This window comes from Canis lupus, chromosome 24, assembly GCF_003254725.2.
Source record: "Canis lupus dingo isolate Sandy chromosome 24, ASM325472v2, whole genome shotgun sequence".
Taxonomy (NCBI): domain Eukaryota; kingdom Metazoa; phylum Chordata; class Mammalia; order Carnivora; family Canidae; genus Canis; species Canis lupus.
This window is the reverse complement of record NC_064266.1, coordinates 37662956-37679181: the sequence shown is the minus strand read 5'-3', so window position 1 is coordinate 37679181 and position 16226 is coordinate 37662956. Positions and strand designations below refer to the sequence as shown.

Sequence of the window (16226 nt, the reverse complement as noted above, 5' to 3'; positions counted from 1 at the left end):
CGAGCTCAGCTGAAAGGAGAAAGTCAGCATGCATCCCTTCACATGGATCAGAAAATCCCTAGGGCAGAGTGGGATGCTAACAGAAACCCAAGTTCTTGGAAATCAACACCTAGAATTGTGGGATGAACAACGCTAGGAGGTGGCATTGGCTTCTGCAGTTTTTACTCCCCAACAGTAGGTGCAGAAAACACTCCTTTCCTGTTCTTCTCTGCCATTGGTATATACTAGGGGTTGGTACACGAAGTCTCGGGCCAGTTGGTAATTGGTCTGTTCAAATCTAGCCCCCTGGCCTGTGGTGGTAAAGTTTTATTGGCACACAGCCCTGGCCATTTGCTCACATGCCGTCTGTGGCTGCTTTCACACCAGAACAGCAGAGCTGAGCAGTTGAGTAAAGGGCCATCTAGCCACCAGCCCCGAAAATATTTTTATCTGGCCTTTTATAGACAAAGTTTGGGGATCCCTCGTATTTTCTTTTTATGCCTACAGCCATTTATTAGAATAGTTACACAGTTTTCTCTTTAAAACTCCAAAAAATCAAATAAGAAAAGAATAATTTTAAATACTTAACATCTGTCATTTTTTTTTTCCTTTCCTGGTTTCAGCATTAGGTGTCAGGCTTAGAAATCACCCTGAGGTTCATCAGTGTTTTCAGCACAAAGCCTCGCTCTAAGGGTGACAAGAGGTCAGGGGTGCTTGTGGTAGAGTCAACACCATTGGCCTCAATCATGTTCTGAGAAAGTGATGCTTGGTGACCGCCTTAACCACTCAGCACATGGCCTCTGCTGTGCACTTACAGGTTGCCCTTACCTTTTCCTCTCTCTCTCTCTCTCACACACACACACACACACACAATACTGAGGACTCCAGGGTCACAGAGGAAAGATGATGACTACTGAACTTAGTAGCCAGTCTCTTTGTCAATTGTGTAGCCACACAGTGTTCAGGTTGATACACGGGTCCTGAGTTCTAATCCTGATCCCATCACCTTGCCTGGCTGGTGACTGCCTATCTCCACCTATAAAACAAGGATTATATTACTAGGTATGGTGTAAGAAAAACCTAGCATTTATTACAGTGCCTGATGCATAGCTAACCTTCAAAAAATATGAATGGCTTACATTCTCTTGTAGAGAAAAGGCTCCAGACAAGTAATAGACTGGTAACCCATTTGTCAGTTGGGTGACAGAGGAAAATCCGCTTCCCCAGACCAAATGACCTAGGCTGATAGTATGGGATCCCCATGGGGGAGCTGAGATGCATGCATTAGGTACCTGCTGTGTGCAGGGGATGTAGGTAACTAACCTGGCCCAGGAGTTCATGAGCAAAGCATTTTGAGAATTCAAGATTTGCTTTTGGAGGGAGGGCTGGCCCAAGGGTAGAAGTGGGAGGTGGCTTCCATGAAAAGGTGGCTTTGGAACAGGGGCAGAAGGGAAGTTAGGGTTGGGACAAGGAGAGGGACTATTTGGAGAAATGCATGTGGCCCAGTTTGAGAAGAGGGGGGAGGAAAGATAGAGATTGGCATAGGACGGATGCTCAAAACATTTACTGAATGAATGAAACGTAGAGGGCTGACACAGAATCCAGCACTCAGACCTCAGTCAGAGCTGAGGACCAAGCCCACAATGGGTCAGTATGACCTGAGGCTGCTTAACGAGAAAAGGGAAGCGCAGAAAGGGGTTCAGTGTCAGCAAGCACTTCCTATGCCCTGAAGCCCTTTTGTTCAACAAGAACTTGAACAAAACCCCAGCTGGTGAATTGCAGGAACCTATGAATGGAGAAGATGGAGGGGAGAGTGCCACCGAGGGGGGCTAGGGGCGTGCACTGTGGAGCCTGGGCGGCCTTCCTGGAGGAGAGGGAGCAGAGCCCTGAATGGAGGAGTGAGGAGAAAGGCCTTGGGGGCCAGGGGTGGGGTGGGCAGCCAGGACAGAGGCCTAGGGGGTGCAGGTGGGAGCCCAAGTGGCAGAGCAGTGGCAGGAGCTCAGGGGGGAAGGGAGCTGGCACCAGATTGCAGGTGGGGCCCGGAGCGAGGGAGTGAGGCCAGGGCCTGAGAATGAGCTGCTACAGGGCAGCCAGGAGCCCCCTTCCCCATGAGGACAGAAGCTGGGGAAGGACCACGGGAGGGGTTTCATGGTGGGCGCCAGGGAACTGCTTCAAAGAGCAGGGTGGCCTCGCTCACTCTTCTTCCTTCCCCCAATACCCTTGGCTGTGAAGGGACACCTCCTGCAGGCAGGACACCTGGCTCTGGAGGAAGCGGTGGAGCAGAGACCCTCTCAGCTCCCAGACAGACGGGGCTGCGCTGCCCTTGCCGCCACCCAGCTGGCACTTCTGCTACAGAACTTTCTCCTTATTCGCAGCCAGGAGAGCGAGCTCTGAGGTTTGAGCAAGAGAAGGTTCCTCTACCCAGAGAGAGGTTTCTGTGGGGTTTGAGCAAGCCTCCCTTCGGGACCTGAGAACACAGCTGCCTCCCCACACCCCCACGAAGGGCTAAGCACATGGTGTCCAGAGTTTTTCCAGACGCAGCTATTAGCTTTTCTACCTGAAAGTAGCTCCCAGAAAGCAGGGGGAAAGCCACTCCTGCCTCCTTGATGCATCTCCTGCCTTCCATCCCACCCCGGCCCCTGCCTTCTGAGAAGGGAAACGACCCTTTAGTGAGGGCCACAGTGCCAGCCTCGCTGCCTCCCAGATATTTTCAGAAAGCCGAGGCTATGGAACATTTCCATTAAGGATCGACTCCCCTGGTTTCCTAGATTGAGAAAACAGGAAGCCCTTCAGAATCCGGGCTTTGAAAAGCTTTGCATGAAGCTGTGCTGACCCCACCTCCACCCTGGCACTCTGCTTTCACTCCTGCCTCCCTGCTTACCAGGCCCCGGCAGGGGTCACAGAAGGGTGGGCCTGTGGGGGTGGCCAGTCTTCCTTGGGTTCCTGCTTGAGGGCTCCTGGGAGGCAGCTAAGCTGGTGCCTGGTATACAGTAAGTGCCCAATTAATGTTGGTTCGCTCAATCTGAATTCATCTTCTGAGTCACTCCCAATAGATCCACAGTTTGCTGTTCTGATGTACACATTCACACACACCGCTACCCATCCAATACGTGTGTCTAGCGCACACCACGCTACCAACACGTGCCATACACGAGGCACGCTACTATTTTCATCACTTGCAAGAGCTTATCTAAGCTCCTCCACAGCCCTAGAAGGGAGGTGACTTTTATAAACGATTTGCAGACAGGGAGACTGAGGCAAGGTTTAGCAAACGAGGCGGCAGTAGAGATGGGGTTCAAAGCCTGGAGCTATCTGGCTGCAGGACCCAAACACCCACCTTGTCTCTGAAGAGCAGAGAGCGGTGGTCGCCCAGTCTCTAGCACAAAATAAAACCCACTGGCACCAGGCACGCGTTCCCACAGCCCGGGGCTAGTAAGATCGCAGCTACCGGCGCTTACCAGGCAGGACCCAGGAGCTTGTGTGGGCCTCAACGCCTAACGGGACTAATCGGGACACGCTGCTGGTCTCGTCCTCTGTAAAAGGGAGAGCATGAAGCACAGAGAGGTAAAGTCCCGCTGCCCGGGAGCGGGGGTCCAAAGGTCAGACGTGCCTCTGGTGGCTCTAAGGCAGTGGACGTCCACACTCCTCCCACGTCAGGGCTGGCAGACTGGTCCACGCAGCGGTCTTCTGGGGAAGGCAGCCTGGCCCTAGGAGGGCCCTAGGAGGGCTCAGCTCGAACTTGGGGAGAGTAGGAGCAAGTCTCCACCATTTGAGACGGAAAAGCAAGATGAAGATGAAACAGCCTGGAGGAGGAGGCGGGGAAGGGCTGCAGGGGACCCTGGGTGACCTTCCCTGGAAGCCAAGAGGGACCTCCCTCCTCTCCTCTCCTGCCCCTGGGACCAGTCAGCTGCCCCGCGGCCCACACGGCGGTGGATACACCCCTCAGGGCAGGCACACACCTCTCCCTTGGGTCTGGGCTGCCACCGAGAGCCACTTTTTACCAAGAACATCAAAGGAAGCCTGTGTCCCAGCTCCACCTTCTCAGACCTTTGCTGCCTTGTCTACAGGGACCAGGGCCCTGGACGAGGGACCAAGATGGGAAGAGAGAACCAGCTTCTTGATGCCAGGGGTGGGCATCCCACCATCCCCTGGTTCCCTGCTAGGCATCACACAGTCCTTCTGCGGGAGGGGGTGGCCGAATTTTCCAGACCCCTGGGAGGCCCTTCCCCAGTGGAGGGGGGGCATTCCTGCTTGTGCCGAGAGGGATGGTCTACCCTGATGGCTAGCCTTAGTGGAATTCCTAGCTGCTTTTCTAAAAGGTCGCCTGCTTTGTGGGTCAACTATGGTTTCGTCACGTAGTAGGTATTTTCTGGATGCTACAATAGGGGTGGTCGGCAGAGAGACCGAACATCCTGAGAACCCGCCCTCTGGCCCAGCTCTATTTCTGCCAGGATTTGTAAAAGTTACCTTCACTAACGCCGGTAGCACAAGTATTATCATCCAGGGGGGAAAAAAAGAGCAGAGGAAGGCATGTCTCATGTTAAGAATCGTCCAGAGGTTTTATCCGAACCTAAGCGCATTTTACAAAACAGCCCCATTGCTGTTAGGTTCTAGAAAGCTAATCTGATCCATGTTGTTGGCGCCCGCTCACTCGCCCCTTCTCTCTCTCTCTCTCCCTTTCTCTTTCTCTTTTCTCTTGTAGTTAATGAAATTATCAGGAAGGAGTTTTCAGGACCTCCCGCCAGAAATCAGACGTAGAAGATGCCATTAGCAAGACACCTTCCGTATCTGACCCCCTGGAGCCTTCCACTGCCCTCACCTCTGTTTCCTTTCCTGTTACATCTCCCGGCCCGGAGGCCACCCGCGGGACACGGTTGTGGCAGAAAGCTGACTCGATTCAGGAGCTCGCCACCTCTCGGTGTCCACACCAGAGAGAACACTCTGCCTTTTGATTTGTGTCTTAAATCCCAGAGAGCATCTCGGTTGACTTTCATGGTGTCCCGTCCAAACCTTAAGTGCCTGCTGACCAAAACCACATTCTGAACAAGACAGCGCGCTGGAGCGGCCCTGAGGACGGCGAGAGCGGAGCTGGGGGCGCGGGCTGGGGTGGGGGAATGGAAGACCTGGGCCCCGTGATTAAACCCCAGCCCTGCCTTCATTTTTCCAGGTCACAGATACAGCTCCTGTACCTTTTGAAGGAAAGGAGTTTTCACACAGAGCCACCAAAGGAACGTGACCCGAGAGCCTGGCTTCCAGGCCGAAGCAAAACAGCAGCTGGACTGTCACCCTTAGGGACTGACTGCCTCTCCCAGGCCGCGGTCGGGCCATGGCTCCAGCCTTATTTTTTGGTTTTCTCCTGAAGCAAAAACGCTCTGGCCCCCCCACGACATTACCTGTTCAAACTCAGCGTTAAGTTATGACATGTGTCCACGCTTTTATGTTGGTCTCCGCTGCAAAAAGCTGGCCACGGGTGGCTGGAGGAGGAGCTCTCGGGGCCAGCTGCCCGTCACCCCTGCAGCCAGCCGTGGGGACTGGAAGCAGGGACCCCGGGCCCTGGAGCAAGCGCCCGTCTTCCGCAGCCCTGCAACCCAGTGGCTTTCTGCTAAGTCTCGCTTGCCTTCTTCCTAGCGGCCAGACTGCTTTTCCATAAACTAGTGAAGGAGAATCTCCAGCGTGTGCATTGAATGTTGAGAAGGAATCGTAGAAGAGCTACAGCAAGCAAAAGAAAAAAAGAAAGAAAAAATTAAACAGCACAGGTATTTTTTTGTGAAGTGTGAAATGAGGCAACTGGCCGGCCTAAGTGTTTCTCTGAGTGGGTTCCCCCACGACAAGGGCTGGATTCCCTCTCTCTGGCCTAGACTTAAAGTGAGACAACAAGCTCAGGCTTTAGCCCCAAAGTTCATTGGTTATTTTTTTTTTTTTAACCTGCACCCTTTTAAAGCGCCCCCGCCCCAAGACCTGTCTGCATTAGCTGCTGCTTCTGCATCGAAGAGAATCAGCCCACGTGCATCCCTCACTTGGAAGGAGCTCTGCCCAGACTGGTCATATGGGGATCTTCTCCCCACTTGTCTCCCCTGCATACACCGAGTCCTCAAGAGTCTTCCTCCTTTGGTGCAGTTTTTGCAAACACACAAAACTCTCAAAAGTTGCCCGCAGGGGCGGTTCTCATCACACAGAGGTGTTCCTGTTTGCATTTATTGTGGGCACCCTGGGACAAGCCAGGGATTCCTTTTCCGCCATTCGGTTTCTTCCCCAGTAAATCAGCACAGAATGTAAATATTCCTGGCTCTCTTCGGAAGGCTCCACTTAGGGATTTCTCAGTCTGCAAATCTGCCAGGTAGGAGCCCAGGAAGAGAATCGTGGCCGTTAAGGGCTCGTTGTGGGTTTTCCAAGTCCTGGCTTTCTTGTCAAGGTGACATAGAGGTTAAACCTTGCTCATAGCTTGACCAGGAGCCTGAGGCTCGGTGACTACGGCCCAGTGGTGGGCCTGGTGCTCCAGAGAGAGGACCGGACACCCCCGGCTGTGACCTTTCAATCAAGACCTAGCTTTTATTTTCCCCCAACAGCTGGGGACCTCTCTTCAAGCACAAAGTTTGGCAAAATCCTCTTCCATACAAAATGCCAGTAAGAACTTGTCATTGCAGAGCTTGTGGGATGTGAAATTCTTCCTAATAAAAAGACTCCTTATACCAGCAGCTTTACCTAAAGCATTCTCTCTCCAGCAATATTGACTTTCCTGGGGAAGAGTTTAAGTGTTTGGTGAGTGATCTGGTCTCACTTGACCTGGCTAGGAACTTTTTTTTTTTTTTTTTTTTTTGCACATGAGGGAACTTGGCCTTTCCTTGGTTATCTGAATGTTCTACCCAAGTGCCTTCCTGCTATTGTAGCAAACTTGCTCTGCTTCATCGTACGTGGATGGGCCGAACAAGGGCTAACGTGTTTTCCATCAGTCTCCTGTCGGTGAACAGGGCCTCCCGCCTAGTTCAGACACTTGTACGGATCCACCCACATATGTACGTGTGTGTGTCTAATGTACACACAAGCTTTTTCTAAGACCTCCTAGCTGGATAGTAGAGGAAGCACTTTCATAAACAACTCTACCGAATAACAAAGGAAAGAGAAACCAAAGCATTAGTTTGAGACCTAAACAGGTAAGAGAATGTGTATCAGGAGCCGACAGCTATCAAGAAAGTTGGGTCGGTAACAATTGCCAGGAGGAAGTTTTGCCAAGAGGAATTGCTCATGAAATATTTTTCAGTCTGGGAAGAGGCAATAAGATCCTCTAAGAGAAGGAGAAAATAAGGATGTCTAAGTGGTAAAGATGTGTGTGTTGCACGTGATAGAAGGATCTCAGGTCGAGGTTTGCACTTGCTACATCCAAGGTAATGTAAATATGTAGCACTGCCAACAGGAATCTACCGTGTTGCTGAATGTAGTATATTTCCAAAGTTTGCAAGTCTTCCTGTATTGTACAAAAATATTGCTGCTTGATAATATATAAGAGCAATCCAAATTAGTAGGTTATTAAATTTTATTTTCTTATCTGTATTTTTATGCTTTTTATCTGTCCTGAAAATATCACACAACACCCCCTGTTGGAATCAGAAAATATTTATAAATGGTTGAAATCTTTTTCAAGTGTTACTTTTTACATACATTGATGATTTCTTTCCCCTAAGGGAAATGATGTATTCTTGAAATTTTGTAATTCATTCTAGCAAAAAAAAAAAGAAAAAAAAAAAAAAGAAAAACAACAAAAAACAAAAAGCAAAAACAAACCAAAGCAAAACACAAAAACCCACCTCCGAGTCTGTCGAGTCACCTGAGTCGTAGAAGAAAGTGTCTCTGGAGTAAGGGATGGCTTTGTAGAAGAAGGAACCTTCTAATTGTTGCTTGAGAGGACACGGACTTCAGCTCTGAGCCTTCCTCTGGTCACGGAGGAGAATTGTGAAGTGTTGAGATTCCCCCAAAGCAGTAGTCCAGGAGGTGATTTTGATTTAAAAACAAAACTGCCTGTGTTGTGATGGGATTCTGGAAAATGTTCACAGAACCCTAAGGGCAGGCTCATGTTTACAGAGCTGACCAAATCCTGGTAGGTAACCCCCATACGCATTATCTAAAGGACCTGCAGAGTTTTCCAGCATAGACACACCCTAGATGAATCAGATTGATTCCTTCTAGAAACTGGGAAGCACTGATGTGGCCTTTCTTGTTTACATCCAGTAGCCAAGACGTCGGTCTCAGGAAGCCAGCCTTGGCCAGTGTGGGAGCTGTCACATTTAGATTGGAAGCTGATGTGTTCTACTTGTCACTCTGAACTAAAGGGAGGGCTGAATGTGTTTATTTTCATGTCAAACACTTTCCAAGTGCTTTCTATTGTCCAGAATTGAAAGACTGTCAGAGGTCCGGCTAACAGTTTTTGTTCATGTTTACAAGAGGCATGGGGGTTGTGACACTCTTGATAAGCTGGGCTACACTTTCCTGCACTCATTTTTTTTGGAGGGATAACCCTTTAGCAGGTACCACCCAACACATCCTAACCTCCCATCTCCCAAGCCTGGAGCTTGGGCAATAAATCTCATGGAGCCAAAGCAGCCAATGCAAGTGTTTTCCTGCATTCCAGCTACAGAAGGATCACACAGAACCGGGACTGCAAACATCAATTACCCTCAGCTTTCAGGAGTACCTGGAGTTACAACCACCATCACCATCTTAACTCAGTTTGTTTAAAAACAAACGTTTCTGTGATTGGTAAACTAGAGATGGTCCCTAAAGCAAGCCCCTCTGAAAAGGAGATGGGGTGCTGGGTGCTGGAAAAAAATCATTTAACACTGCCTTGATGCGGCTGTTAGCAGACCAAACGCCTGCCTGGTTCAGGGTTTGGATGCAAAGGCCACTGTTTCCAGCAGAGCAGGTGCCTTCAGCATTGCGATTGGCTCGAGCAGACAGAGGCTTTGGTTAGAACAAGCTTAGCATCCTGAGCATCTTGTTAAAGAACCTTCCTTACTCCCATTGCCTCTACAGCCCTTAGAGGGGAGAAATGTTGACAACGCCCTAATTAGTTCTCTAACAAATACAAAGAATGCTCTCCAACGGGGTGGTGCTAGAAGGCTTAGGATTTTCGAAATCTTGACTGTTAAAGAAGTTTGAATACATCACATTCCTATGCAAAATGTTTTTAATCTCCAGTTTAATGTAGTTTATTTTTGCTATATGTAAAGTATTTTTATACGGCTTGTATCATGATAGTTTAGCAATAAAACAGTTGAAAGCAACAGCTGCTTTGGTGTATCTTTTCTTCTCTAGAGAGGCTGTTCAAATTTACCCTTTATGTTTTGAGTTCAAGGAAATTGTGTGTGTGTGTGCGTGTGCGTGCACATTCTCGGAATATGTTCAATCCTCTGCTCAGCCCCAGGAGGTAGACGCGATCCATTTTACATCTAACGCTGGGGTGCAGAAGCCACTTGCCCAAAGCCACAGAGCCACGAGGTCATCCTGGCTTCGCCCATTTCTCTCCCAGCTCCCCCCATTGCAGCTCTGCTACACTCTGTCTCTATTCCTGTTTAGAAGTAGCATCTAGGTAAAGATGACTGATCATGTCCACCTTGGGCCAGCTCACCGAGGCTCTCAGAGCTTTCACAGCCAGTCAGGCTGAGCTGGTCACTTGAAAGGAAAAGCAGTTATTTGCTTAAACATTTTACACAATTAAAAAAAAAAGTCTCTCTTACCAAACCCACAAGCATAATTAGATATTGTAAATACGAGAACTTTCCAGCTGACTTCTCCCTTACAACAGCTTTTCTTCCTAGGGCCCTTTTGTTATCAGAGGTTTGAAAATAATCACTATGTAAGTCTTAATATTGTTCAAACTTCATCCCCTGGTCAGCACTACCTTTAAGCCCCAGGGAAGCAGGATCCCTGCCCCAGGTGCTGTGCTTCATGACCACCCTACCACGCCATGGCCCTCCTTTGGGGTGCTTTCGTAGACTTTCCAAGTCCCCCTTCCAGTACCTGGAAGCAGCAGTACCATATGGTGGGGTGTCCCAAGCACATGCAGGACCCTGCATGGGTTCTGGCTACTGGAAGCTAGATCCCCTCTAGTGGCCAGAACCAGCTGGTTCCCATCTCTTCTCTTCAGAGCACAAGGTCAACCAGATACCCCAGAGAGCTCTAAAATCCACACCTATGGGGCCACCTGGTTTCTAGATGACCTCCTGGTAGAAGAGTTGAATTTTTTTTGTGGGATCATGTGAAATTGGGTCACCATAATGGTGCTGAAACAGTGATTGGAGAAAGTCCCCAAATTGCTTATGTAGACAGGATCCCCATAAAAACAGTTTTCCCAGGCCCACACACTCTATGGGTACTTCTGCCCTCTTAGAGCTTCTGCTGTAGCTGGGTTCACCGGCTGTCTTTAAATGAACTAACTTCCTGAAAACTTTATACTGCTTTTCCTGAATAGAAACCCCGTCATCTCAGGCAGAGGACATGGATAAAACCATACAGCCATTTAAAAAATAAATCTGTGTTCTGTATTTATATCTGAGTCACACTTGGAAAACGCCAGTCAACCTGTGCCTCAGTTTTCCTAGATGTAAAATGAGGATATGAATAGTCCCTGCATCATAGGCATTGTTAATACTGTTAACAATAATTAGCCACTGATAAAATATCCCAGTGCCTGGCAAATTTAAGATTCACCTAAAGTTGGACTTCTTTGTCTTCCTAATACCAGGAAGGCAGCATTCAGAGCTCTGACAATAGGTCAGCTTTTCACAAGAAATTGCTAAAGCCAAAAATTGCTAAAGCTTATCCAATTTTCAAGTCCTGAAACAAAAGGGAAACTCCCAGGGGCATCTTCTCTGCATCAGGGCAACTTGGCAGATCCGTGAAGGTCTCTTCCTACACGTGAAAGCATGATGGAGTTTTGTACTAAGGAGTAAAACCACAACACTGGGGGGTAGCTGGGGGGGCTCAGTGTTGAGCATATGCCTTCGGCTCAGGTCGTGATCCCCGGGGTCCTGGGATCAAGTCCCGCATCGGGCTCCCCGCAGGGAGCCTGCTTCTCCCTCTGCCTGTGTCTCTGCCTCTCTCTGTGTGTCTCTCATGAATAAATAAATAAAATCTTTAAAAAATGTATTAAAAGAAACCCACAACACTGGTTTAGTAACAAGTGGAAATATTAAGAAGCAGTAAGACAAGAGCCAACAAAATGCTGACTACACTATTTTCAGGTTCACAAAATAGGAAGGAAACTGATTTCTTGGCAGGAGTGGGTTGAATAGGAAATAATCCCAAGAAGGAGGCATAACCACAGAGACCATTAAGAAATGAAGGCCGGGGGCACCTGGGGGCTCAGGTGGTGAAGCATCTGCCTTTGGCTCAGGTCATAATCCCACGTCCTGGGATTGAGTCCCACACCAGGCTCCCTACTCAGCGGGGAGTCTGTTTCTCCTCCTTTCTCTGTCAAATAAATAAAATCTTAGAAAAGGAATGAAGGCCAGACTTTTGGGGAAGATGGCAGAGCAGGAAGCCCTAAGCTCACCTTGTCCCACAGATACGAGGCAACAACCACATCAGGTACATGGCCCAGAACCCAGCATGACGGCCACCAGAAAGGAGAGAAAAGGCCACATCAGAGGGCAGGAAGAGCAGAGACAGGGTTGGGAGCTAAACAGACCCTCGGGGCTGTCCCCTGGAGGGACGCCACAAGTGCACAGAGGGGAGAGAAACTGTTCTTAGACTGGGAAGCCTGTACGAGAAAGACAAATCCTCATACCATTGGGCTTTGAAAATTGTGGGGGGGCGGGGCACATTTCAGGGCTTAAAACCTGGAACTTTAAAAATCAACAGGCTCTGGCAGAGGTGGGAGGGAGAGGAAGCTGCGTCCTTGACCTTGAAGAGACAGCACAACAAACAGCCTGTGGACGTAAAGTACAGAGGCAGCAGTTTGAAAATTGCCTGTGGAATAGGGGAGGGAGATTGCTTTACTAATCCCAGAGCAGTGCTGGAGGGGCAGGGACACTGCTCTAGGAACAAAGGAGCTGGCGGCAGGTGCCGCTTTCCTCCCCCTGCCCCCTGCCTAGACACCTAACAGGAAACAGCAAGGCCACAGCAATCCCTACCTAAACTCGCTAACAGCAAGCCCTGCCTCTGTGTTATCTTGTGGGCACCCAGGCCCACCACCCCAGGTGTCCTCCATGGTAGACTCCTGCAAACCTTGCTTCCCACCTCCCACCTGCTTCTGGGGATTTGCCTCCTCCAGCCCTGCCTGCTGCAGTTAGGGGCTACAGGTCCCCTTTCCCTGGTGTGCACCTTGCTGGCACCACGTGCCCCGTCCCCACGTTCTCCTGTAGTTGGGTGCTACCATGTCTCCAGCAAACACCTGGTCTGACTCAGCTCAAGCCTAAGGCAGCCCCAGATGGGTCCATTAATAACAGACACCAATCCCTTCCCACAGCAGGCAAAAGGAGCCATTGCAGATGACTAGACTGAAGGCAAAAGCAGCTCAGCCACAATAGGGAGCATGCAACACACATAGGAGACACCCCAGAGGCATGAAGTTCCAGTGAACAGGGAACATTCAACTGTGAGGCACTATAGAATCTCTTCTTCATAAGGCCACTACTTTCAAGAATAGGATACCTAGCTGACTTTCCTAACACATAGAAACAGACAGAGGGGCACCTGGGTGGCTCAATCAAATGTCTGACTTTTGATTTTGGCTCAGGTCGTGATCTCAGGGTCATGGGATTGGGCCCCACATCGGGCTTCACACTCACCAGGGAATCTACTGGAGATTCTCTGCCTCGCCCCTGTTCTCTCCTCTAAAATAAATAAATCTTGTTTTAAAAAGAAGAGAAACAGATACATAGAGTTAGACAAAATGAGGAGACAGAGGAATAGGTCCCAAATGAAAGAACAAGGCAAAACACAGCAGGAGACTGAAGTGAAATGGAGATTAGTAATATGCCTGATAGAGAATTTAAAGTAATGGTAATAAAGATACTCACTGGACTTGAGAAGAGTGGAGGACCTCAGTGGGACCCTTAGCAAGGAGAGAGGAAACATACAAAACCAATCAGAGACCATCAACTCATTGACTAAACTGAAAATACACTAGAGGGAAGAAATGGTAGACTAGAGGAAGCAGAAGAATGAACCAGTGACCCAGAGGGCAGAGTAATGAAAAGCAATCAAGCTAAACAGGAAAGAGAAAAAATAATAAGTGAAAAAAGACTTCGGGAATTCAGCAACATCATCAAGTGTAATAACATTCACATTATGGGATCCCAGAAGGAGAAAAGAGAAAAGGGGTCAGAAAGTTTATCTGAGGAAATAATAGCTGAAAATTTCCCAAAGCTGGAGAAGGAAATGGAAATTCAGATCCAGGAGGCACAGAGAGCCCCCAACAAAAAAAAACAAACAACAACAACAATCAACCCAAGGAGGTCCACACCAAGACACACAGTAATTAAAATGACAAAAAGTAGAGATAAAAAGAAATTTAAAAGCAGCAAGAGAAAAGAAAGCAGTCACATACAAGGGAAACCCCATTAGGCTTTCAGCTGATTTTTGAGCAGAACCTTTTCAGTCCAGAAGGGAGTGGCATGATATATTCAAAGTGCTAAAAGGGTAAAATCAGCAGCCAAGTGTACTCTATGCAGCAAGGCTATCATTCAGAATAGAAAGAGAGATAGAGTTTCCCAGACAAACATTAAAGGAATTCATGACCACTAAACTAGCCCTTCAAGAAATGTTAAAGGGGACTCTGAGTGGAAGGGAAAAACTGTAAGTAGGAGTAAGAAAAGCAGGAAACACTTAGGGTGACTGAATGGATTTTTTAAAAGCCCCACAACAATACCCATACATATGCTGCCTACAAGAGACTCATTTCAGAGATACTACTAATGACACTTGCATATTGAAAGTGAAGAAATGGAAAAGCATTTATCACACAAATGGAAGTTGAAAAGCCAAGGAAGCAATACTTATAATTGGACAAAATAGACTTTAAAACAAAGACTGTAACAAGAGATAAAAAACACTAATATAAAGAGGACAATTCAATAAGAAGATATAACAATTGTAAACATTTATGTACCCAACTATGGGACAATCCAAACACAAAAAGCAGTTAATAACATAAAAGAAGTAATCAATAGTAATACAGTAAGAGTAAGGGACTTTTAACACCCCACCTACAACAATGGATAGATCATCCAAACAGGAAACCAATAAGGAAATAGTGGTTTTGAATAATACATTGGACAGATGGACCTAACAGATATATTCAGAGCATTCCATCTTACAACAGGATACACATTCTTTAAGTGCACATGGAACATTTTCCAGAATAGATCACATATTAGGCCACAAAAAAAGTCTTAAAAATTCAAAAAGATCAAAGTCATACCAAGCATCTTTTCTCACCACAATGCTATGAAACTAGAAATCAACCATAAGAAAAAACAGCTGAGGGGGAAAAAAAAACAAATACACAGAGGTTAAGTAACATGCAACTAACTAAACAATGAATGGGTCAACCAAGAAGTCAAAGAGGAAATCAAAGAATATATGCAGACAAATGAAAATGAAAACACAATGGGCCAATATCTTGGGATGCAGCAAAAGCTGTTTAAGTTTATAGCAATATAGGCCTACCTCAAGAAGCAAGAAAAATCTCAAACAACCTAGCTTTACACCTAAAAGGAGCTAAGGAAAAAACAAAATCCAAAACCAGTAGAAGAAAATAAAGATTAGAGCAGAAATAGACAAAACAGAAACAAAAAAGAATAGAAAAAAAATCCATGAAACCAGAAGCTGGTTCTTTGAAAAGAGCAACAAAATAGAACCTTTACTTTAGCCAGACTCATTTTAAAAAAAAGAGAGAGGGGGGAAGACTCACGAGCAGAAATTAAAGAGAAAGAATAACCAACACCACAGAAATAAAGGATTATGAGAAAATTAGGAAAAGTTATATACTCTTAAATTGAACAACCTAGAAGAAATGGATAACTTCCTACAAAGATATAACCTCTCAATACTAAAGCAGGAAGAAATAGGAAATTTGAAAAGACCAGTTACCAGCAATGAAATTGAATCAGTAATCAAATAATTCCCAACAGGGGTGCCTGGGTGGCTCAGTCAGTTAAGCAGCCAACTCTTGATTTCAAGTCATGATCTCAGGGTCATGAGACTGAACCCCACGTTGGGCTCCATCCTCGATGCGGAACCTGCTTAAGATTCTCTCTCTCCCTCTCTCTCTGCCCCTCTCTGCTCTTGCTCTGTCTCTAAAACAATGCACCTCCCCCCCAATAAAACAAAACTCCCAACAAACTAAAGTCTAGGACTAGATGGCTTCACAGGTGGATTCTACCAAACATTTTAAGAAGAATTAACACCTATTCTTATTAAAGTATTCCAAAAAATAGAAAAGGAAGGAAAGCCTCTAAATTCATTCTGAGATCAGCATTACCCTGATACCACAACCAGACAGATACTACAGAAAAAGAGAACTATAGGCCAATCTCTGATGAACATAGATGCAAAAATCCTCAACAAAATATTGGTAAACCAAGTCCAACAATACATCAAAAAATTAATTCACTGCGATTAAGTGGTATTTATTCCTGGGATGTAAGGGTAGTTCAATATTCACAAATCAATATGGTATATCACATCAAAAGAGGATAAAAACCATATCTTAATTTCAATAGATGCAGAAAAAGCATTTGACAAAGTATAACATCTATTCATGATAAAAACCCTCAAAGTAGGTTTAGAGGGAATAGATCTCAACATAATGAAGGTTTTATATGAAAAACCCACAGTGAACATCATACTTCATGGTGAAAAACAGTTTTTCCTCTAAGATCAGAAACCAGACAAAGATGTCTACTCTCACCACTTTTATTCAACATAGTACTGGAGGTCCTAGCCACAGCAATCAGACAATAGAAAGAAATAAAAGACACCCAAGCTGGTTAAGAAGAAGCAAAACTTTCACTGTTTGAAGAGGATATGATACTATATAGAGAAAACTCTAAAGACTCTCAAAAAACTACTAGAACTGATAAATGAATTCGGTAAGGTTGCAGGATACAAAACCAATATACATAAATCCACTGCATTTCTACACACTAATAATGAAGTAGTAGAAAGAAAAATTAGAAAACAATCCCTACTTACAATTGCACCAAAAATAATAAATTACCTAGAAATAAACTTAACCAAGGAGATGAAAT

At 46.6% G+C, this 16226-nt stretch overlaps 1 protein-coding gene across 4 annotated transcripts in view; it reads left to right on the top strand.

The window, feature by feature from the left end:
* The window catches only part of NFATC2 (nuclear factor of activated T cells 2), a 145003-nt gene extending 135749 nt beyond the window's left edge, over positions 1-9254 (top strand). For 2 of the 4 annotated variants that reach the window (XM_025470422.3, XM_025470421.3), the window contains one exon: positions 5147-9254. In XM_025470422.3, the coding sequence (XP_025326207.1) occupies positions 5147-5175 (29 nt within the window). In that variant the 3' untranslated portion in view covers positions 5176-9254. Of the gene's footprint in view, positions 1-4681 lie in introns of all 4 variants that reach the window. The other 2 variants (XM_025470419.3, XM_025470420.3) reach the window with 1 other exon arrangement.
* Positions 9255-16226: the final 6972 nt, after the last annotated feature.